Raw genomic sequence first — 23,030 nt, 5'->3', positions numbered from 1 at the left:
TGAATTATAAATAAGATTGATTTAAATAGTTTATGTAAACTGCTATATCAAAAATATTATTTCTACAGGTAACCTATCTAAAAAGTTATATTCCTTATTTTGTACTAAGTCTTCAAAATTCAATGTATTTTATACTTACAGCACATCTCAATTCAGATGCTTAATTCTCATTTGTATTTAGATCTCATCAAATTACAGTTGAAAAAGTAGACTCACATACCCAAGTTGTTCCAAACATCTTTAAATTTTTACTATAACTGATTCAGATATCAGTGTTAATTTACAATTTGTAGCAATTGAAGTTAAGAATTCAGTTCCTCAGTCATACTAGTTACAGTTTAGTGTCCAAGAGCCACATAGGCCAGCATGGAATTAGAGGAAAGGTGATAAGTAAGCAGACAATTACAGAGTGTGATTGACACAGAGTACTGTGTTAGGGCAAAGGTTGAGTGCTCTGGGAACACACAGTAAGGGTACTAATGAAGCTTGGTGGAGGGAATTTATTAAGGAAATTTTCCTGGAGAAAATGCTATCTTGAGACCTCAAGGATAAGCAGGAGTTGGCCAGGTGATGAGGGAGAAAGCGCATCTGTCAGAAGGAATAGTGTTGGGGATGAGGGGAAGTATAGCATTTTCACAGACCTGAACAAATTTCAGAGTGACTGATGCATAGAGTGTTTATGTGTATATAGGAAGTGGAGGATGAGCTGTAGGGGAAGAGGTGGAAAAGGGAGCAGTTGAGAAGTAAGGCTAGAAAAGTTAGCCAGGGAAGAAATCATGAATGAGTTTTTATAAAACATGTTAAAGGAGGTCAGACTATCCTGAAGTTAATGAGAAGCCACTGAAGGATTTAAACATGCAACTGAAGGTTACGTGATCATGATATGTTTACTGAAGATAATTCTGGCTACAGTATGGAAAAAGTTTAGAAGATAATCAATTGTCTAGTGTCTCAAACCCATAAGATGGCTACTATCAAAAAAAAAAAAAAAAAACAGAACAGAACAAGCATTGGTGGGTGAGGATGTGAAGAAACTGAAACCCTTGTGCACTATTGTTAGTAACATAAAATGTTGCAGTCACTGTGAAAAGCAGTATGGCACTTCCTCAAAAAATTAAAAATAGAATTACCACATAGTCCAGCAATTCCACTTCTGGATATATACCCAGGAGAATTGAAAGAAGGATCAAAGAGATATTTGTACACCCATGTTCATAACAACATTATTTATAATATCTAAAACATGAAAGCTAGCCAAGTATCCATAGATAGATAAATGGGTAAGCAAAATATGATATATACATACAACAGGGTGTCATTCAAGCCTTAAAAGTGAAGGAAATTCTGATACATGCTAACTGAAATAAGCTAATTACAGAAAGACAAATATCACTTGATCCTACTTATATGAGGTACCTAGAATAGTCAAAATCGGAGAGACAGAAAGTAGAATAGTGGTTGCCAGGGATAGGGGGAAGAAAAAAGGGGAATTATTGTTTAACTGGTAGAGAGTTTCAGTTTTGCAAGATGAAAAGAGTTCTGGAAATGAATGGTGGTGATGGTTGCAAAACAATGTGAATGTTTTTAATATTAGTGAACTGTACACTTAAAAATGGTTAAGATGGCCAGGCACGGTGGCTCATGCCTATAATCCCAGCACTTTGGGAGGCCAAGGTGGGCAGATCACAAGGGCAGGAGATCGAGACCATCCTGGATAACATGGTGAAACCCCGTCTCTACAAGAAATACAGAAAAAGTAGCTGGGCATGGTGGCATGCACCTGTAGTCCCAGCTACTTGGGAAGCTGAGGCAGGAGAATCACTTGAACCCAGGAGGCGGAGGTTGCAGTGAGCCAAGACCACAACACTGCACTCCAGCCTGGGCGACAGAGTGAGTTTCCACCAAAAAAAAAAAAAAGCAAAAAAAAAAAAAAAAGCAAATTTTATGTCATGTGTGTTTTAACAAACCTTTTAAAAACCAAAAGCAATGACTGGGCATTAAGTTAAAAAGGTTATTGCTGAGATGCAGGCAAAAGATAAAGATGGCAGCTGAAATGAGACAAGAGAAGTAATGATGAAGAGAAATAGGTTGAATTAAAAAATACTAGGGTTACAGTTAACAAGAGTCTATTGGTGATTAATTTTAGTCTTGGGTGAGGGAGAGTAAGGAGTTAAGCTATTTCCCAGATTTCTAGTGTGAGCAACTAAGGTGGATAGTGATGACATGCATTGAGATAGAGAACGAAGAGGAGACATAGACTTGGTTGGGGTTGGGGGTGGAGGACATAAGAGGTTCACCTTCAAACACATTGATTTTGAGGTATTTGCAGGGAATCCAAGGGGAGTTGTCTTGTTAGGGAACATACTTCATAATTTCTGGACAGATCTTGGAGCCCTTCTCATGTGGGGGATAATTAAAGGTGTAGGACCAAGGGTAATTCATAGATGTTTATTGTCTGTCTGCCAGCATATTCTCCTTAATTTTTTGGAGTATTTTGCATTTCTTCACCAATAATCTGTGTGATTTGGATGGGGCTCCACCTAAATTTGTCCCCAAGGATAGAATATGAAACACACCTGGCCACAGTGATTGGGGTGTAAGGTTGGCAGCCTCAACTAGTAAAGTAAGTGTCAGTCTAAGGATGTGTGCAGGAGTTGCTGACTTAGAAATAAAAGTCTACTCCACTCAATTCCATTAGACTAGGAACCTATGAAAAATATGAACCAGGAACCAGGTTTTCCTAGGAACCAGGAAAAATATGAAATTAGAGCTGTTGAAGCCATCTTGCCACCATGAGGATGATAGCAACTGGAGGCCATCACATTGAGCCTGAGAAGGAATCTGATATATAAGTTTGAGATGAAGGGTAATTGAGTTCTTTTTATGTCATTTCAAATCTGAATCCAGCCATGCCTGAAGCAAGACCAAAGACTAGGCATTTCAAATATGTGAGCCAATGAAGTGCCTGCTTTTCTTATACCAGTTTGAGTTGTATCCTAATGAATATAGGCAGCCCTAGCTCTGCATAGTAGTGCAGGACCATAAAAAATGACTTTACCACCGAGTGCGGTGGCTCATGCCTGTAATCCCAGCACTTTGGGAGAGTGAGGCAGCGGATCACTTGAGGTCAGGAGTTCGAGACCAGCCTGGCGAAACACTGTCTCTACTAAAAATACAAAAATTAGCCGGGTGTGGTGGCGCATGCCTGCAGTTCCAGCTACTCAGGATCTGAGGTGGGAGTATTGCTTGAAACCGGGAGGTGGAAGTTGCAGTGAGAAGAGACCATGCCACTGCACTCCAGCCTGGGTGAGAGTGAGACTCTGTCTTAAAAATAAATAAATAAATAAAAATGACTTTACAAGCTGAAACTCTGAAAAATTGGTCCAAGACCTTTAGATTTTTTTGTTAAAATATTAAAGAAGACTCTTATTTTGAGAAACTAAAAACTTATAAAACTAATATTTATTTAGTATACTAAAATTTATTAGATAATTAAGCGTTCAAATGTATTTCTTTGTAAAAGTGTATCAGAAGTAGTTTGGACAAGCATTTTTTCTGTCTTAGTGAATTATTACACTCCTTTATAAGTTTGGATCACCTTCCAACATTTTACCTTTTGCCCTTTCAATGCTGTAAAATATCTCTGAGATTTCCTTTAATTTGAAGGGTTTTTGTCTGTTTTTCTGTTGCTTTTTTTATTACACACATATATTTAACAGTACAGTTTTACATAGAATGCTAAGAGCACTTTCTTCATATTTTACAAAAAGGCTTGAAACATATGGACTTTGTATTAGTAATTATACAATAGCATATCCAAATCTAATTCCTAAATAGATGATGGATTATAATTTGCTTAGAATTCAAAGGCTTAATTAATGACAATAATCTGGGGAGGAAAAAGAGTAAGTTTATTTTACATAACTGACCAAAAAATAAATACAAGAAATAGTAAATAGAATTTAATGTGGTCTCATGTGCCCTGACGGAGGTGGTGCCCGATGTGGAGGGGTAATTGCTATGTCCAAGTAATCTACCTGGAACTTCTGCGACGGCAGGGTCATGGAATCATCAGTCCCCTTTCTGCCAGACTTGGTGCTACCAACTTCCTTAACTCGATAGCCAGGTCTTTTAACATCTGTAAAAACGACTGCAAAATTGAAGAGAGTGCCCTTCTTTCTAGCTTCTGGGTAGACTTCTTTTACCAAGCTTGTCAGTTCTTTCAAGGTTGCATCCATCCAAGCGTAGATCTGCAACTCTCTGGACTGTAGGTTTCCCCGGGAAAAGTCGTCCGTTCGGTGGTGGTGGCCATTATTGGTGGTGAAGATGCGCAGCAGCAGCAGGCATGTTTTCTCACGGTTGATCGGGTTCTCTGGCTCCGTCTTAATCTCCTCCCGGGTAACGCGCGACCCCACCGCCATCTTCCTCCTACGGCCCGCCTGTTTTTCTTTACTGTGGTTACTTCCTCTGGGATATTGTCATCCTTTTTGTCACAACCACTTTACTCTTTTAAGTCTATACATTTGCCTTAATGAAGTTCCTGTGGCTGCCAGCCTAGAGTCTTTTGAATAGCAAGTGTCAACATTCCCAGTCAGCTATTTCTTCTAAAATCCCATTAATGTTCAATTCAAACACTGTGAAGTCATGCCAGTTTCTAAAACACTAAAATCTGCCTTCACTGTCAGGGAAACATTTATCTTCGGTCTCCTTGTAATTACTGATTCCTTTCAATGCAGCACCTGACTTCAGAGTTTGGCCTGCATGATAGTTGTTAAGCTGATTGGGTTTTTGTTTTCACTACACTGTTCAATCCTAAGTAGAAGTAAATGCTCCATTTTTACCCTAAGCAGCTTTCTGTTCTGAGTGCAACTTAAACTAAACAATGTTGAAGCTACATTACCTTGTTTTTGAATGATCTGACTTCTTCAACATCATTTGTTCACTAGCTTCAGGCAGGCCTAGGTCTCATCCTGTCTTTACTTTGCTGTCTCCATTTTCAAATCTCCTCATCACATTCAATTTCACTTCCAGCATTATCGTTTTTAATTTATTTGCTGCACTTTAATTGCTGTTGGTCACTTTTCTCTAATATTCATTTCTTTAATGTCATATGGGTTTAATACTAGGAAAGAAGGAGGCCACCCAACTAAGGCTTTGCTGTCTGTGCATAAACTAAATAACAGATGAGCAGTGACCAATCACTAACAGAATTTGAAACAACTGGTGTGATTGGTCACTGACCATGATATATGTCTGTTATTTACATAGAGATTCGTGTACTAAAGAGCTAGCAGTGAAGCTTATACGTTAAGCAGTTACTCACAATTAATACACTGCGTAACTGAAATTTAAACCATGTGGGGTCTAGTGTCATTTAACTGAACAGTAATAAATGAAATTTGTGCATATGAAAATTGTTCAAAGCATTAACTGCCTTACTAACTAATGCAGAGATTGTGTAAGAAGAAAACAGAAGAAAGCCTAGGAGAGAACCCTGAGGAAAACCAAAGATTTAAGGGATGAGCAAAAGAGAAATCTGCACAGTAACTCATAAAGAGTGGTCGAAGAGGTAAAGAGAAAACAAGAGCATATGGTGTCATACAAGGTAAGAGAAGACATATTGCAATTGCATTTCCCACTCATTTTTTAAAAATGAGCTCTAATTAACATTCCATAAGATTCACCATTTTGAAGTATACAATTCAGTGGTTTTTAGTATACTTATAGAGTTGAGCAACCATTACCATTATCTAATTCCAGAATATTTTCATCACCCTGGAAAGAAACCCATTACCCACTAGCTGTTTACTCTCCATTCTTCCCTCCTTCCAGTCCCTGGAAATCACTAAACTGCATTCTGTCTCTATGACTGTAACTACTCTAGATACCTCATATAAGTAGAATAATACAGTATTTGTCCTTTTGTGATTGGCTTATTTCACTTAGCATAGTGTCTCCAGTGATTGTTTTTGTTGTAACATTTATTATTTTTATAGCTGAATAATATTCTATTGTATGGATATACCAAATTTGTTATCCATTTATCAGATGATAGATACTTGGCTTGTTTCTACTTTTGAACTATTACAAATAATGTTGCTATGAACATTTGTGTACAAGTTTTTACAATAATATATTTTCCAGTTTCTTAGGGATATTTCTTCCCTATTCTTAGGGATATACCTAGGAGTAAAATTGCTCAGTCATATGTTAACTCCCACGTTTTGAGAAACCATGTGAATGTTTCTACAATGGCCATACCAGTTTACATTTCCATGGGAAATTTGTGAAGATTCTTTTTCAAAAACCTTACATATAAATAATTTTACTCATTTTATTCTTCTAGTTTCTCATTTTATTTAACCATGCACATTTCTTCCTTGCATCTTTGACTTCCTTATTTCACATTTTTAAAGTTATCTCCTAACTATCTATACAATAAGTTTTCTTCACATTGCAAATCATTTGTGGCTTTCCTATCCCACACTGTATAGAATTTATTCAAACTGTGAAGAGTACTAGGTCTTTCATATTTCAAGCCATTTGTCCAGGCTGTTTATAACCACCAAAAAAAAAAATCAAAAGTTAGATATGGATAAGAACAGTGACTTTATTTAGCTTCCCTTTCTCTTCAATTAAATTAATTTAATCTAATTTAATAATCTTGGGATGAAAACTCTGCAAAATATATTAGTCATAGATGGTGCAAAGTGAAGTAAATTGCTTTTTATTTTGGAAGAATCTCAGTTTGCCCCATTTCATTTGATCCCCCATATTTTCACTGAGATATCAGGACCCTAAATTTTTCTTGGATTTACTCCTCATTCTCTGTCAATCATGCACCTTTTTGATGCAATTAGGGTGTCTGCCACTTCCTATATTACAAGGAGTGAAAGAGTTGGTATACCTGAAATAGAATATCTCAAAGCAAGCTACTTCTTGTGCTCTTTACTTATTGGGATTTTTCAAAAAGTTTTTAGTTTGGCATTATGGCTCAAGCCTGTAATCCCAGCTACTCAGGGCAGGAGGATTGCTTGAGGCCAGGAGTTCGAGACAGCCTGGGCAACATAGTGAGACCCTTTTCCTCTTATAAAAAAAATTGCCAGAACAAACGCTGAATGTCATGTGTCAGGATTGTGTTGATTTACTCAACTAAAAGATATCATGTGGAATAGCATCTGCATTGAAAAATCACTACTTGATTGTGAGGCCGGGGTGTGCAGATCACTTGAGGTCAGGAGTTCAAAACCAGCCTGGCCAACATAGTGAAACCCCATCTCTACTAAAAATTAAAAAAAAAAAATAGCTGGGCATGGTGTTGGGTGCCTGTAATCCCAGCTACTCTGGAGACTGAGGCAGGAGAATCTCTTGAGCCTAGAAGGTGGAGGTTGCAGTGGGCCAAGAATAAGTTTACAATAATTCTACTGACATTCTTAAAGATTCTCATCTGCACAAGGCAAGGAAAGGGGTTCTATAATGGAGATGTGACAGGGATCACTACCTATGTTTGTTAGCATATGAATTCAGTTGCTGGAGAGAGATTCGCAATGATACAGCATAAACAAAATAAAAATTTCTTTCTCATTCAAATGAAAGTCCTTGTGTAAGCAGACTAGAGCTAGTATGGTTATGCTACCAATGACCCAATTCCTTCTATCTTATTGCCACATTGTCTCTATGGTGGTGCCTTGGGTCTGCATTTCAGCCAGCACAAAGGAGAAAGAAGAAGGGATAGACACATCACTTTATTTTAATGACAAGATCCAGGAGTTGTTCTCGTCACTGTCACTCACATCCCATTGGCCAAAACTTAGTCACATGGTCATATGCAGCTGCAATGTGACAGGAAATGTAGTCTTTTTTCAGAATGGCTGTTACCCTAGGTAAAATTTGGAGATATTCTTTCTGTGAGAGAAAAAGAGAGTACAGCTACCGGGGGATAACTAGTGGCTACTGTCATATCACTGGATGTCTTTCAAATCTTTGATGCTGATCAATCTCTGCAATTCCCCCAGTGTGCAGTTGTACTTTTGGTAAGAAGAGGAAGCTCAAGATTTGACTTTTTCTCCCATAATGACCCTCATTTTGGGGGTCAGAAAGGAAGCATGGACATTCACTCATCTCTATATGAAGGAAATGTGGAAACAATCACAGGATGCTTTTACAGACCTATAAGTGCCATTGTGACAGAATTAGGCCCGCAAATCCAATTGTCACCTAAACTGCATGTATCCCAGATTCTGCCAGATACATCATAGTGACATTCTGCATCGTGTTCATTTATATTCAGGAGCCAATACTCCCTGAAAGATCTGGCTATTTCCCATCTCCCACTACACAGTTACTATGGTAAATAACCAAAGATACTTCTGGAGAAGGCTGGGAGAAAGATTTACAGGAAGTACTTCTGATGATATCACAAGGTCCTTCTTCAGGTTACCTGGCTTCCTCTATATTCAATGTTTGGAAATAAACTCAAGTTTCAGAATTGAGTGAGCAGCTATCATGACATCATGGTAATTCATGACAAGCCTTGATCAGGTTTTATCATCCCATGTATTATTGTTATTATTATTCAGACCTCATACAATTATATGAATCCCATGAAAGGTTAAGACACTGCCACAGGTTTTCATGTGTTAGATCACTCCAATTACTGTGGGTTGTAGTAAAAATCCCACTTTGTCTCTGACTCTTTTGTGTGCCCCCTGGACCGTCATCCCAGAAACCAATTATCCCAATTTCTATCAGGGATCCCATTTAATAGTAACATTGTCCGCCTTCCTTCCCAGCCTGAAGGGGATTTTTCAAAGATGCTGTCCCTCCCAAGGAAATGCACATGTGTTGGGGATAGTTAGGAGGTAGGTGAGAAGTTTGCCTATAATGAATTGACTCTAACCTTTTCTGTCTAAAACTTTGGGTTGCTTTTTCTACATCACATTGAGAAATTTTTGGTATTTAAGCTTCATGCAATGTAGGTCAGCTTTGAATGTATATTTTATTCAACCTTCTGAGCAGACAATGAAAACTATACTCAGGGGTTTCAGCAGCACTTTGAATCCAGAATTAATAACAATTACAACAGTATTCAGAAATTCAGCCTGATCTAAAGTAATATTCTATCCCCCCAGGCTAGCATCTGCAAAATCTATACCCACACATTTGCCCCCACATTGAGCACGATAAAAATGAACAGAATCTTGCAATTACTTATTAGCCTTCTTCTAGGTACAAAATTGTTATTGTCCTACCTGAGCCCTATTAGTCACAGGTTGGAAGCAATAGCAAGGGGAAGGAATGGGTTATAAAGAGGATTTACATCCTCTTGCAAGTTGAGTATGTCAGAGGAACCTTCAAGCAAACCAAGATCAGCCTCATTTGATATGGCAGGAGGGAGTGCTTATGTTGTAAAAGAAGGCTTTCAGTGGAACTTGAGTATTCAGAGTAGCTGGAGCTATTTAAATCTTCCCAAATGTTGTCATTATAATTCTCAGTTTTTGCTCCTTGATGTAAGAGATCAGAAGGTAGGTGTGGTGTGTTATTGAGAACCATTAGGGGTTTTCAAACTTTAGTGTCCCTCATCACCTGGAGAGCTTTACAAGAAATGTGTTAGGAGGCTTGAAGAAACAGACTCTAGCCTGAGATTCCAGGAAGAGTATCAAAAACCATACCACAAAACTAGGCTAAGAAAGCTTCCACCTTTGCTTGAGTCCTGATCAGAAAGCTGTCACCACACTTGCTGGTTTTAATACCTTGCACTAGAATTTGTGCCAGACAAATAAATCTTCTGTCTCCTGGCTCTCTCAAGTAACTGGTTCTGAATAAAAGTCTAATGCATCTGATTAGCAGAATGTATACCACAACTAGGACACGTAGGAAACTTTTAATTAATTTATTTGTTTTAATTTTCCAGACTGTTTACTCTAGAAAGGCACGCAAGAAGGAAGTGAGATTGGGTATTGAGTACTCCTGCACTTGTTTCAAGTTGGGTAGGTACATACTCACTTGTGAGTAAACCTCGTTAAAATCCGTCTCTCCCACTAGAAAGAAAGCGTCAAGAAAGCTGACTCTAATGTCTATTTACTCCTGTGCCCCTAGCATCTAGCAGCACAGTGCCTGGCACATAATGGCATTCAATATAGATTTGCTAATACGCTTATTGCCCAGTGAATCAGAAGTTTCTGAAAGGAGGGGAAGGAGGAGACAAGCTCTCTGAAGAAAACCTGAATCAGTTTTATAGCCTTTGCTTATGCTCAGCCCTGGTGCTCTCCATATTGTCTACCACACTAGCATTGTGGACAAACATAAAAATTTAGGACTGTTATTTTTGTTTTGTTTTTTGTCTGTTGGTTTTTCATGAGAGACTATTAATCTAGTCCATGTGATTCCAGAAGAAGTAGGATCCAGGGTAAATTCAAAGGAGAAAAAGCATATTTGACTTAGCTGCTTTAAATTTTATGTTCTTTCCTGACTTTTGGGTTAACTTCTTTAAAAAACTGCCAGGCCAGGTGCGGCGGCTCACGCCTGTAATCCCAGCACTTTGGGAGGCCGAGGTGGGCGGATCACCAGAGCCAGGAGTTCGAGACCAGCCTGACCAACATGGGGAAACCCCGTCTCTACCAAAAATACAAAAATTAGCCGGGCGTGGTAGCACATGCCTGTAATCCCAGCTACTTGGGAGGCTGAGGCAGGAGAATTGCTTGAACCCAGAAGGTGGAGGTTGTGGTGAGCCGAGATCGTGCCATTGCACTCCAGCCTGGGCAACAAGAGCGAAATTCCATCTCAAAATAAATAAATAATTGCCCACATCAAAGACAAATAAATAAAAACATCACAAAATAAATGACCTCTTCCTTTCACCACCTAAGTTTGAAAGGGTTAGTAAATGATGTCGAGAGAGAGAGAGAGCCTCCCTAGAGGCTTCACAATTCCCAGCCTCCACATACCCACCTGCCTCAGGACAAGTCATGAAGGAAGATGGAGGCTGTGACCTGCGTTAGCACAGACTGAACAGAATGTCATGTCCCAGCCTCGGTCTGAAATATACCTCTCTTAGCCTTTATTAATCTCTGAATGTCAATATTTTTATTTTTTTTCTTTGTACCTTGTGATTCTGCAACCTCCCCAGGTACAGGCATCAGATTCAGCGTCATTCTCAACCTCTTAAGATGCGTAAATTTCCAGGTTCCTTGCAACAAGCAGCAGATATAGATTGGCAGGTAACAGAAAGAACATAAAGGTGCTGAGAGCACCTGAGGGGTCTTGGAAAGGCGTCACTAGTGATTAGAAAACAAGGGCATGTAAAGGGTTAAAAAAGCACAGAAAACACCTGGGCCTAATTCATAGTCTTGGCAAGATTGGTTGTAATCTGCTTTATCAAATTAAATACTTTTCAAAAGGAAGAAGTTGTGTAAAAGTTTGTATAGTGAACAATGGGAAAGGAAGAATTTGCCTCACATCACGCAACTGTAGGTGTCTGGCCTCACAGCTTCTCATCTGATGCTAGGATGGCAGGGGTGCCCAGTTCCCTCTGGGAGGGCTGTTGGCATTCATATTCCTCTCCTTGATACTTTTGTGGCTCTTTTCCTTCCAGAACTAGCTTGCCTGCCTGGGGAGTGGGTAAAGTCAATAAGGGTGAGTTGTGTGAGAGTCTCAAAATACCAGACCATCTCACAAATGAGCAAAGATGTTACAGGAGGAAAACAGACTGAGGTATTTATTGATGACTTGGGAAGTTGTTTTTAAACATCTAGTCCCATTACAAGTAAATTATCTGTTGTTACATCATTGTCTGCAAAATGTGTCTAAAGCTTAGACACATTTGTGTCACGTATGTATGTATGTGTTTAACTATTTGTTTATTATTAGAGCCTAACCTCATAATCAAATTGTTCTGTTTGAGCCCCTAAAGTGGTTTGTCACTGAGTGAAAGTAATTTCCCATGGCAGGTGCTCCCAGCAGGTGGCTGCTCACAGTACCTGCATCCGAAAGGTAGATTTAGTCAGAGATTTTATTTTAATAAGAAACCCGTATTGCAGCCGAGCCACCACTGGGTGATGTGCCAAAATTCATGTCTGCAGCATGATTTATTATGTGAAAATACCACAGAACTAATCAGTGGAGTTACTAATTAATACAAATCTGCATTTTTTGCATAAGCAATTAGTGCAAGGAGAGAGCAGTGAAAGAGGAAGTTTGACTCCTTTAATCTCAGTGCCTACTCAAGCGGAAAGACCCACCAAGGCCAAACTCCGAGATCTACATTTGGAATTTTCCCCCTTTGATTAGTTAAAGACATAAAAGGTCAAATTATCAATATTTAATTTGAGTGAAATGCATTTGTTATAAAGGAAAGAAGACATTTTATTTAAAGAAGGTGAGACTCCAGGGATGAATTCTTTAATCAAAAATGATTATATTTCTCATTACAGTGAAGTGTGAATAATACTTGATAAGGATTCTGTTTACTAATAATAATGATGTTTTGAAAATTACATCAATAAGTGTGTGGTGGGGGAGGGGGATATGGTGTATATATTTCTCAGATGTTCAAAGTACCAAAGGAGCTTTCTCTTCTCAGTTATGTCTTTACTAGACTTTTCCAGTATATGTTGGATAAGTTATGACTACTCATTATGTAATATTTTAGATCTGGCATGATTTAGCTAATTGTGTGGCTCACTGAATCTGAGTGAATAATACCATTTAACTTCTGCTGGCTTATTTTTTCATGAATTTACCAGAAATTGTTTACGGTATGAAATAACTGAAATGTTGATAAAGTGGTGGTGAAAAAGATTTTATATTTTCAATAAAACTTATACTCCATAAAACACAAGCAAAATCAAAAACATTTTTAGAGATATTTTATTATTTCTATGGACAGTAAACAAGAAATTCATTTTGGTTTTGAAGCTGTGTGGCAAATAAGTGCAAATATTGGAATAATGACTATCTTTTTGAAAGCTATTCAATTTATGATTTCTGTCTTTGTTTCAGACTAGCCAGCTCAAATTATAGTTTAAGCTCTTTCGTTACCCCTAAATCTGGCTACCTAGTTTTATAGGAAACTTACTGTGAATATGTGCCTAATTAGATGCAGACTTACAGGTCTCTGACTAAAAGCTCAGTCATGGCGCCCCATGTTTTTTGTTCGTCTGTTTGTTTTTGTTTTTGAAACAAAGCATACAGGGAAGAGTGGAAAGGAGGAAGGGAAAGAAAGGAGGAAGAAGGGGAGGGAGGAAAGGAAGGAAAGGAGGAGGAAGGGGAGGGAGGGAAGGCAGGAAGGAAAGGAGGAAGGGAGGAAGGAAAGGAGGAAGGAAGGGAGGAAGAGAGATTTTGCTGAATCTAGTAGGCCGAAGGTCAGGGCCTTTGGAGTGGGAATTGTCCACGGTGCTGATAGGTTGAGGAAGTCATTCCTTCCACAATTCGCCTGGGGCCCTAAACCTGGTTTGCCCGCGTTCCTCCCGTGCCTTTAGGAACTTGTCCGGGTCCTCTCTCCCAACCCACTGCAGCAACCATTGTTCTTGCGACGCTCCGGCGCCGTCGGTGTGTCTCGGCTCTCCACTCCTGAAGCTACACACAGCTACCGAGGATTTTTGTTTGCTTGCTTCTTTCTATTAAGGCAAAGGTTGGCAAATAGCGTGTGCTTGTCAGTTCCCTGGCCCTGCGATCCCCTTTGGACAGCAAGCTGTTCCTCGATCCCCGGGAAACGGGTGTGCGCCCTCTGCTCACGCTCCTTACCCGAGAGCAGGTGCGACCGTGGACATACACTTACACTCTCACACCCATCCACTTATGCCCACTTTCACATACACATTCACATTCATTGACACACACCTGCACACACTCATATGTTCACATACACACTAACAATCACACACTCATTTATATGCACACACGATTTGCACACATTCACATAATCTTGCACACACACGGATTCACACACGTACATTCAAGTGCAATCACACACTTTTGCACACACAGGGCATCGGACGCACGAGGCCTTGAGCAATTGTGCCCGTGACCTACGACTGCCAAGATACTCCTACTGAGTTGATTTTACGTTGTTGATTCTGAGTGTTGGATGGTTTAAGGAAAGCCCCTGGATCCTGACAGGGAATCAGAGACAAGTCCTTCCAAGGCCTGTGGGAGCCGAGAAAGGAGCCACCAAAGCCCCGTCGGGACCGGGAGGGCATAAATAATAAATAAAAAGGCCCAGGCAGACCGAGCTGGGGAAGCCCGGCACTAAATCACTCCCTAAATCACAGTCGCGTCGTGCTCCATCCAATAGCTCTAAGCGATTTGTGGGGTTGGGGGTTGAAATCAATTTTTTCCGTTCTCGCAGGTGCAATATGAATCAATTATCTTAATTAAGATTATGCCGCAAGCCCAGGAGATTTGGGGAGGATGGGTTTTGCGCTCGGGGCGACGGCGAGGCATTTTAATAGCGTCTCTCGTTGCTCTTGGCTCTCCCGGGTCGCCTGCCTGTCGAGCCTGGGCAGCTCCAGCCTCAGGCCAGGACCCGGGAGCCCAACTGCCTCCCCCGGGGCGGAGGCGCCGCGTCGGCGGTCTGGTCAGAACCCGCATCAACCCCCCTTCATCCCCCGAAGCTCTCAAGAGCCTCCGAGCTACCCAGCCTGTGCAGGACCTGCAGCTCTCAGCCCTCCGTTCCTGCGGCCCCTGAGCCCCATGGTCTCGCGGGCCCCTCAGCCACCCGGCCCCCTCACCCCACTCTCCCGCGCCCAGGCCCCGACACCCCCCTCCTAGGCAGGGCGGGGAGAGGACGCGGGAACCTCTCGAGGTCGACCGGGCTGCCCTGGCCACACTTGATCCTTTCATTGAACGCAAACCTCCCTTTGCAAGAGCGAGCATCTGTTTCCCTGAGAAACAGGTCACCGCCAGGGACGCCGGCCCGGCCCCTGCTCTTTATCTTGGCCCTGTGAATGCTTCGCCCCCCACCTCCCGCCCCCCGCTTTCGCCTCCAGCCACACGCTTCCCACCCCCTACGTCCGGGCCACACGCCTCCATCCCTTCCCCACCCCCATCCCCCCACACGCCTCCCCCTTCCCCTCCGCCCGGCCCAGGCCACACTCCCCTCTCCCCACCCCTGGCCACACGCCTCCTCCCGCCCCCCTTCCCGCGGGCGCTCCGGCTGCCGCTGTAACGGCCGGGACGCCCGGCCCGCGCCGCGCGCTCAGAGCGGGGACCCGGGAGGCGGCAGATTTGGGGCATTGCTCGAGGGCAGTGAGTCATGAAAGAGGCTTTTGTTGTCCGCGCGTGCAGTTCGCGTGCCGCTGGGTAGCCTGCAGCGCCCAGTAGGGACGGGAGCTGGGGGAGTACAGCTAACGGGCAGCGAGGGGAGAGAGAAAAAACTTAGGGAATCAGGAGGGGGAAAAGTGTGCAACCGTCCAAACAAGTCCAAAGAGAAGAAGATAAGGAGGAGGAGCGGGGCCGCGGAGAAGGTCCTCAGCACTAAGCCCCGCCGCGCCTTCAGCTCTGTCCTCTCCGGGATCCGGCTGACTCTCTTCTCTCGCCCCAATTTCTCGCGCCTTCAACCCCAAACAAAACGCACCTCAATCCAGGCCGTGTCCAGGCTCCTCCCTTTAGGGCCTTACTACCCCGCATCTCCTGGGAGCCTCGCGGGCACTGGCTGAGCGTCGCGATGCCGGCGCCCCGGGTCGAAATTTTCCGCGCAGAGGAGGGTCACATCGGAGCGCTGCGGGATGGGAAGCCCAAGGACAGCCACCGTGAGACCCAACCTCAGCCCTGTCTCTGAAACATCCTGGAGTGGCCTTTCCTTTGTACAAATCCCCAGGCCTGAGCGAACAACGCGCAGTGGGATTAGAGATGAATTTATCAAGGGTAGAGGGAGGAAACAGACTAGTAATTCCCGCACTTTACGCATTTGAGTCTCCGTCTGGCAAAACACTCGGGCGTCCCTCTTGCTCAAGAACATCTGACTCCACCATAATTCTCCTGTATTGCACAGGATGTCTCGAACTGGAGGTTTCTGCTTTCTGGGGGTGAGGACAAGGATTTAGCAGAGGGACTTCTAGGCTACCCCTGACCTCGAAGCTAGCTGGAGTCCTTTATCCCACTCCGTCCCCAGTTCTCCTCCGGAACTCCCCAAAGTTGGAAAAATGAGAGCCTAGGCACGAGTTGCATATGCCTGCGGCATAGTGTGCTGCCAGTCGGGGCAGCTGCCGGGTGAGGGGCAGTACTTAACCTGGCCCTGCCGCAAACGTCCTCGGACCTCGGGCTGTGTACTATCTTCTAAGGGCTAGTACTCCGACGCCCTCGAGTTTTAGCCCAACACTGAAGATACAGACAGTACAGGGGTAAATCCTGGGCCCAGGCTCCTGGGTGAATTATTTTATCCTCCCCTATGCGCTTTGTCAGCCAAGTGAATGTAGAAAAGCAAGCAAAACTCCAGAACCCCACAACGATTCACGCCACGCTTCCGTGGCACAACTCTTTTCTTCCCCTTTTAGATTAGTACTGTGCAGGGAAGGCTGCACCTGCTACCTTCAAACACCGGGGATCTGGCTAGGACCCTCTTCCTCTACCCCTACTCTCTCCTCCCGTCCCCACCCTCTCCCAGATGCACCCCAATCCAGCCTCTCAACCCTGACACTGTTTGCAAACTCGAGGGATGTTTAGTGCAATTGCCTTTAAATAAGTAATTCACGTAAGAGGTATTTATTGCAGAGGGTTTCAGGTCTGGGAGGGGGTAAGGAGTTAGTTAATGAAGAATTAGAGGCAAAGCTGGGAAAGAACGAGTAGACAGGCCAGTTTCTTTCTTTCTTTTTAAAATCTATTATTCTGGAAAACCCTTGTTCGAAAAGAGTAAAGAATTGCTATTTAGGCAACAATATGGCTCCTTCAGAACTGGTCGAGAATTTCTGTGGTCTTTGCTTGACCTTCAAGGTGGGAGTTTCAAATCAGAGGCTTTGAAGTCTGGAGGAGTTCCCAGCCATTAATCCTTCCCGGGGTTGTGCTAAAGGCGTTTCTAGAAAGAGATCGGAAAGATCCGTTCAGCACAGGCCCATTGCATCTTCTCTTTGAAAACGCTTGTCGGAATCAAGTATCTTATACAGACCTGAGACTGAGGGGAGCAAGAGCGCAGGTCCGGCTGTGGCGAGGTGTCCACCACCGTACTTGTGGTCAATGCCTGGACTAGAGAGCCGAGGCCGTGCAGGGCGGGCTGGCCAGGGAACCAGAAGCGTCCCTGGACTGGCTGAGTAAGGGTGCCCTTTCCAGCAACCCAGTGGCCATGGTTAAAAGGCAGAATCCAACCGTCAAAGAAGTCCCCAGCTCCCACATAAGAGAGCGCAAAGGCCAATGGAACCAAGGCCTCCTCGCGAGAACTAGCTCGCTTTGAGGACAAGATCCTGGGGATGGAGGTGGGGACTGACGTAGTGAGAGGGTCTGGAGGAACAGTCGTAGCTGAAGGTCAGGACATGAAGAATTGCGCGTATGGTAGGGATAGAATGGCAGGTACAACTTTTCTGTACTGAAGGAACTGGGAGAGGACGATCCGGTTAGGGAGGTTGGGGAACTAATCTCAACGCTGCATTTACAGATGAAGCCGCTTTTATATGGCATATATGTTTGCTTAGAGGGGCCGACGGAGATTAGGAGAAGCCATCCTTTGGCGCCAATGATCAAAGCGTCTGCCAAGGAGAAGAAGCCAAGGGATGGGCCTTTCAGAGAGGGCAAGGAGTCATGCTGCTCTGGATGCCAGTGTCAGGACAAGAAATCGAAAGGAGAGAGGACTCTTCACTGCGTGCCTCAGTCTCCCCGCTTCTGCCTCTTTCACCTCTGTCCTACTTCCGGCGCGAAAGCAGGCCACTCGCTCTGATCTAGACCTAGTTAACATTAGCTTTTCCCTTCCTTCCCTCAAATCCCCTCCTCCCTCTATCCCCGTCCCTTCTGCTGCCTGAAAGGGTTAATCTCTCCTGCGGGTAAAAACAGGTCCGCGGAGTCTCTAACTGGCGACAGATGGGCCACTTTCTTCTGGCCACAAAGGGGCCGGAATGGAGCGCTCCGCGGCATACAAATGGGCAGGTCACGTGGTTCCAGGCTCTTGGCTGGACCGGGAAGACCATATGGCGCATGCCGGGGAGGAAGGAGAAGGGGCGGGGGTAGGGGTGGAGGGTGAGGGGAGCGGTTGTCGGAGGAGGGCGGGAGACGAGCAAGGCGTGGGGAGAAGTGGGGAGGAGGGGAGAACGGGGAGCGCACAGCCTGGACGCGTGCGCAGGCGTCAGGCGCATAGACCTGCTAGCCCCTCAGCTAGCGGCCCCGCCCGCGCTTAGCATCACTAACTGGGCTATATAACCTGAGCGCCCGCGCGGCCAGGACACGAGGAATTCGCCCACGCAGGAGGCACGGCGTCCGGAGGCCCCAGGGTTATGAGACTATCACTGCTCAGGACCTACTAACAACAAAGGTAATTACAGTTCTTTCATTTTTTTTGCCCCAGAATAGAAGCAATAACTGAAGACTGATGCACCTACATATTCTGTATGTGTGCGTTTGCGAGAGTGTGTATGTGTATTGAGACCAGCATCCCCCTCCATAATTGCCCATAAGTACTCACACATAATGAGTCGTGTCACTCAAGTACCCCCTGCAGGCTTTCTAATTTAAATTTTAAAAATTTGGGTTTCTTTTGTGGATAGCATAGGAGCTTCTTGGATTTTTTAAAAGAATGCACGGTAACTATGATTATCTGCTAGTGCTGATTTTAAAGTCCCAAAAGCAATAATGACTTCACTTTCTCACTTCTTACAGTAAGAAAAAAAATCTATGTTATCAATATATATTTTGTTTTCATGTATTTTACGCACATTGGGAGTGTCAAACTGTGTTTTCAGTGAATGAAAGGGACATGGATACCTTGAGTATTCACATCATGGAAAATAAATCAGGTTCAGAGATAGTTTAGTTGAGAGGGGGGGAAGTGGAGAAAGGGAGAGGGACTCACTCCTGCTACCTGTTACCGCTCCAGAGGCGGCCAAGTCCCCAGCAGCCACTACTGGAGCCAGAAATTCAGTTGTTTTACTAAAGGCTTTTTATTTTCCTTACTAGAAGCGGCAACTTCGCGGTTGCCAATCGCTGACCATTATAATTACTCAATCTTTTAAAGGGAGGTTTGAGGCGAACTTTGAAAAGCCCCAATAAAGAGCGGGCGGCCCTTTCAATGGGCTGTTTATTAGAGAGGAGCCTTCCGCACCTGATCCCCGGCGCGTGGGAGAGCGCTCTGCGCCGCGCCCCCAGCCCTCGCCCTGCAGCTAGCGCTTTTGTACAAGGTGGAAATTTAGCGGTGGGCCAGACATGGAAGGCAAGAAAAGAAAGGCGAGGGAGGGGTGGAAGACCCTGTCCACTTTTGTTGCCAAATGTTACATTGATGGTGAAACAATTTGGTGGAAACTATTTTTCCTCCTTTCTGCATTTGCTTTTCAGTATCCCGTCGATGTAATCTTCTTAAAAATCGCTGCCAGTATTAGTAAATTACGCAATGGCTGTTCAACTTAAATCGCTAAGTATCTGGAAGCCAGGACAGAAATGGAAGTAGAATGTGTGATTTTACAGCTTTTTTTTTTTTTTATGGAGTTGTGAGTGACTTTGAACACATTTGGATAAACATGAAGTCGCTGAAATGTACAGTCATTTCCACACACATTATCCTGTCGGGCAACCACCATAAACACATTTAAGTTAATCACTAGGATACAAACACATATGCGTGAGTGGTGTACACATACATATTCACTGCCCTCCCCCAGTCCTGTCCTCACTCCTACGTACTAGCGGGGCACACGCACGCGCCATTATAAAACACTGCATTTAACTTTTTCTCAGAGGCATTCATTTTGTAATGGGCAGGTACTTTTCGCAAGCATTTGTACAGGTTTAGGGAGTGGAAGCTGAAGGCGTATCTGGCTTTTGAATATAGCGTTTTTCTGCCTTTCTTTCTGTTTGCCTCTCCCCTGTTGAATGTAGGAAATCGAAACATGACCAAATCGTACAGCGAGAGTGGGCTGATGGGCGAGCCTCAGCCCCAAGGTCCTCCAAGCTGGACAGACGAGTGTCTCAGTTCTCAGGACGAGGAGCACGAGGCAGACAAGAAGGAGGACGACCTCGAAGCCATGAACGCAGAGGAGGACTCACTGAGGAACGGGGGAGAGGAGGAGGACGAAGATGAGGACCTGGAAGAGGAGGAAGAAGAGGAAGAGGAGGATGACGATCAAAAGCCCAAGAGACGCGGCCCCAAAAAGAAGAAGATGACCAAGGCTCGCCTGGAGCGTTTTAAATTGAGACGCATGAAGGCTAACGCCCGGGAGCGGAACCGCATGCACGGACTGAACGCGGCGCTGGACAACCTGCGCAAGGTGGTGCCTTGCTATTCTAAGACGCAGAAGCTGTCCAAAATCGAGACTCTGCGCTTGGCCAAGAACTACATCTGGGCTCTGTCGGAGATCCTGCGCTCAGGCAAAAGCCCAGACCTGGTCTCCTTCGTTCAGACGCTTTGCAAGGGCTTATCCCAACCCACCACCAACCTGGTTGCGGGCTGCCTGCAACTCAATCCTCGGACTTTTCTGCCTGAGCAGAACCAGGACATGCCCCCGCATCTGCCGACGGCCAGCGCTTCCTTCCCTGTACACCCCTACTCCTACCAGTCGCCTGGGCTGCCCAGTCCGCCTTACGGTACCATGGACAGCTCCCATGTCTTCCACGTTAAGCCGCCGCCGCACGCCTACAGCGCAGCGCTGGAGCCCTTCTTTGAAAGCCCTCTGACTGATTGCACCAGCCCTTCCTTTGATGGACCGCTCAGCCCGCCGCTCAGCATCAATGGCAACTTCTCTTTCAAACACGAACCGTCCGCCGAGTTTGAGAAAAATTATGCCTTTACCATGCACTATCCTGCAGCGACCCTGGCAGGGGCCCAAAGCCACGGATCAATCTTCTCAGGCACCGCTGCCCCTCGCTGCGAGATCCCCATAGACAATATTATGTCCTTCGATAGCCATTCACATCATGAGCGAGTCATGAGTGCCCAGCTCAATGCCATCTTTCATGATTAGAGGCACGCCAGTTTCACCATTTCCGGGAAACGAACCCACTGTGCTTACAGTGACTGTCGTGTTTACAAAAGGCAGCCCTTTGGGTACTACTGCTGCAAAGTGCAAATACTCCAAGCTTCAAGTGATATATGTATTTATTGTCATTACTGCCTTTGGAAGAAACAGGGGATCAAAGTTCCTGTTCACCTTATGTATTATTTTCTATAGCTCTTCTATTTAAAAAAAATAATACAGTAAAGTTAAAAAAATACACCACGAATTTGGTGTAGCTGTATTCAGATCATATTAATTATCTGATCGGGATAACAAAATCACAAGCAATAATTAGGATCTATGCAATTTTTAAACTAGTAATGGGCCAATTAAAATATATATAAATATATATTTTTCAACCAGCATTTTACTACTTGTTACCTTTCCCATGCTGAATTATTTTGTTGTGATTTTGTACAGAATTTTTAATGACTTTTTATAATGTGGATTTCCTATTTTAAAACCATGCAGCTTCATCAATTTTTATACATATCAGAAAAGTAGAATTATATCTAATTTATACAAAATAATTTAACTAATTTAAACCAGCAGAAAAGTGCTTAGAAAGTTATTGTGTTGCCTTAGCACTTCTTTCCTCTCCAATTGTAAAAAAAAAAAAAAAAATTGCACAATTTGAGCAATTCATTTCACTTTAAAGTCTTTCCCTCTCCCTAAAATAAAAACCAGAATCATAATTTTCAAGAGAAGAAAAAATTAAGAGATACATTCCCTATCAAAACATATCAATTCAACATATTACTTGCACAAGCTTGTATATACATATTATAAATAAATGCCAACATACCCTTCTTTAAATCAAAAGCTGCTTGACTATCACATACAATTTGCACTGTTACTTTTTAGTCTTTTACTCCTTTGCATTCCATGATTTTACAGAGAATCTGAAGCTATTGATGTTTCCAGAAAATATAAATGCATGATTTTATACATAGTCACAAAAATGGTGGTTTGTCATATATTCATGTAATAAATCTGAGCCTAAATCTAATCAGGTTGTTAATGTTGGGATTTATATCTATAGTAGTCAATTAGTACAGTAGCTTAAATAAATTCAAACCATTTAATTCATAATTAGAACAATAGCTATTGCATGTAAAATGCAGTCCAGAATAAGTGCTGTTTGAGATGTGATGCTGGTACCACTGGAATCGATCTGTACTGTAATTTTGTTTGTAATCCTGTATATTATGGTGTAATGCACAATTTAGAAAACATTCATCCAGTTGCAATAAAATAGTATTGAAAGTGAGAGCAATTGTTGCATTTCTTCTTAAAGGGACTCTGTTTTTATTTTTGGGGAAAATAGTTGCTTTTTTGCTGAGTTAAAAAATACTAAACACTATATGTAGAATAAAAGAAAAGAAAAAAGTTTACCTTGGCATATGCTCTTGTCTGTTTATCTTGCACAGGGAGTCACCAGTTCTATGTAGATAATGAAAAGACCTAACTGATATTTCATTATTTGGAATATGGGACTGGATGGCAGTACAAACAGTGTGTTTTTTTTCTTTGTTTTAAGTGGCTTAGCCTTTAGGTTTTTTATTTCCATTTTTAAAAATGATTGTTACATGTTTTCTTCTATTTCTTTTTTTAAAAGGTGGATTTTAATAATTATTAACAAGCAAGACATAAACAAGTATCCTAGCTTAGTTTGTCTTTACATTTAAGATGTATAAAACATTACTATTTTCTTGGTCTTCTGTTATCTGTACATTTTTCTGAACTAAACAGTTTTATCTTGCAAACTAGTACTGTCCCAGAGAAATTTATATACCTTTAGGAAGTACCAAAGGGAAATGAGTTAATTAATTTAAAGAATCCAAGAGAAGTAACATTTTATAATTGTTCTATTAACATCTTGTGATGATTTCCATCATTTTTCCAAGA

General features: G+C 43.0%; 2 protein-coding genes across 2 annotated transcripts; one reads left to right on the top strand and one right to left on the bottom strand.

Moving 5' to 3' along the window:
- Positions 1 to 3,939: 3,939 nt before the first annotated feature.
- Positions 3,940 to 4,436, bottom strand: LOC470597 (histone deacetylase complex subunit SAP18-like). The gene has a single exon (XM_054678834.2). It carries the CDS (start codon positions 4,419 to 4,421, stop codon positions 3,963 to 3,965), a length of 459 nt encoding a protein of 152 aa, XP_054534809.1. The 5' UTR covers positions 4,422 to 4,436; the 3' UTR covers positions 3,940 to 3,962.
- A 13,779-nt stretch (positions 4,437 to 18,215) lies between these two features.
- NEUROD1 (neuronal differentiation 1) lies at positions 18,216 to 22,392 on the top strand. The gene is made up of 2 exons (XM_001158946.4): positions 18,216 to 18,451; positions 20,008 to 22,392. The coding sequence occupies exon 2, from the start codon at positions 20,019 to 20,021 to the stop codon at positions 21,087 to 21,089; it is 1,071 nt and encodes a 356-aa protein (XP_001158946.1). The 5' UTR covers positions 18,216 to 18,451; positions 20,008 to 20,018; the 3' UTR covers positions 21,090 to 22,392.
- Positions 22,393 to 23,030: the final 638 nt, after the last annotated feature.

Source organism: Pan troglodytes, chromosome 13 (assembly GCF_028858775.2).
Source record: "Pan troglodytes isolate AG18354 chromosome 13, NHGRI_mPanTro3-v2.0_pri, whole genome shotgun sequence".
NCBI lineage: Eukaryota > Metazoa > Chordata > Mammalia > Primates > Hominidae > Pan > Pan troglodytes.
The sequence above is the reverse complement of the archived record's forward strand: the minus strand, read 5'-3'. Positions and strand labels throughout refer to the sequence as shown.

What these genes read in the sequence shown, in the direction of transcription:
- NEUROD1 (XM_001158946.4), top strand. Translation starts at nt 20,019, where the DNA reads ATGACCAAATCGTACAGCGAGAGTGGGCTGATGGGCGAGCCTCAGCCC.
- LOC470597 (XM_054678834.2), bottom strand. Translation starts at nt 4,421, where the DNA reads ATGGCGGTGGGGTCGCGCGTTACCCGGGAGGAGATTAAGACGGAGCCA.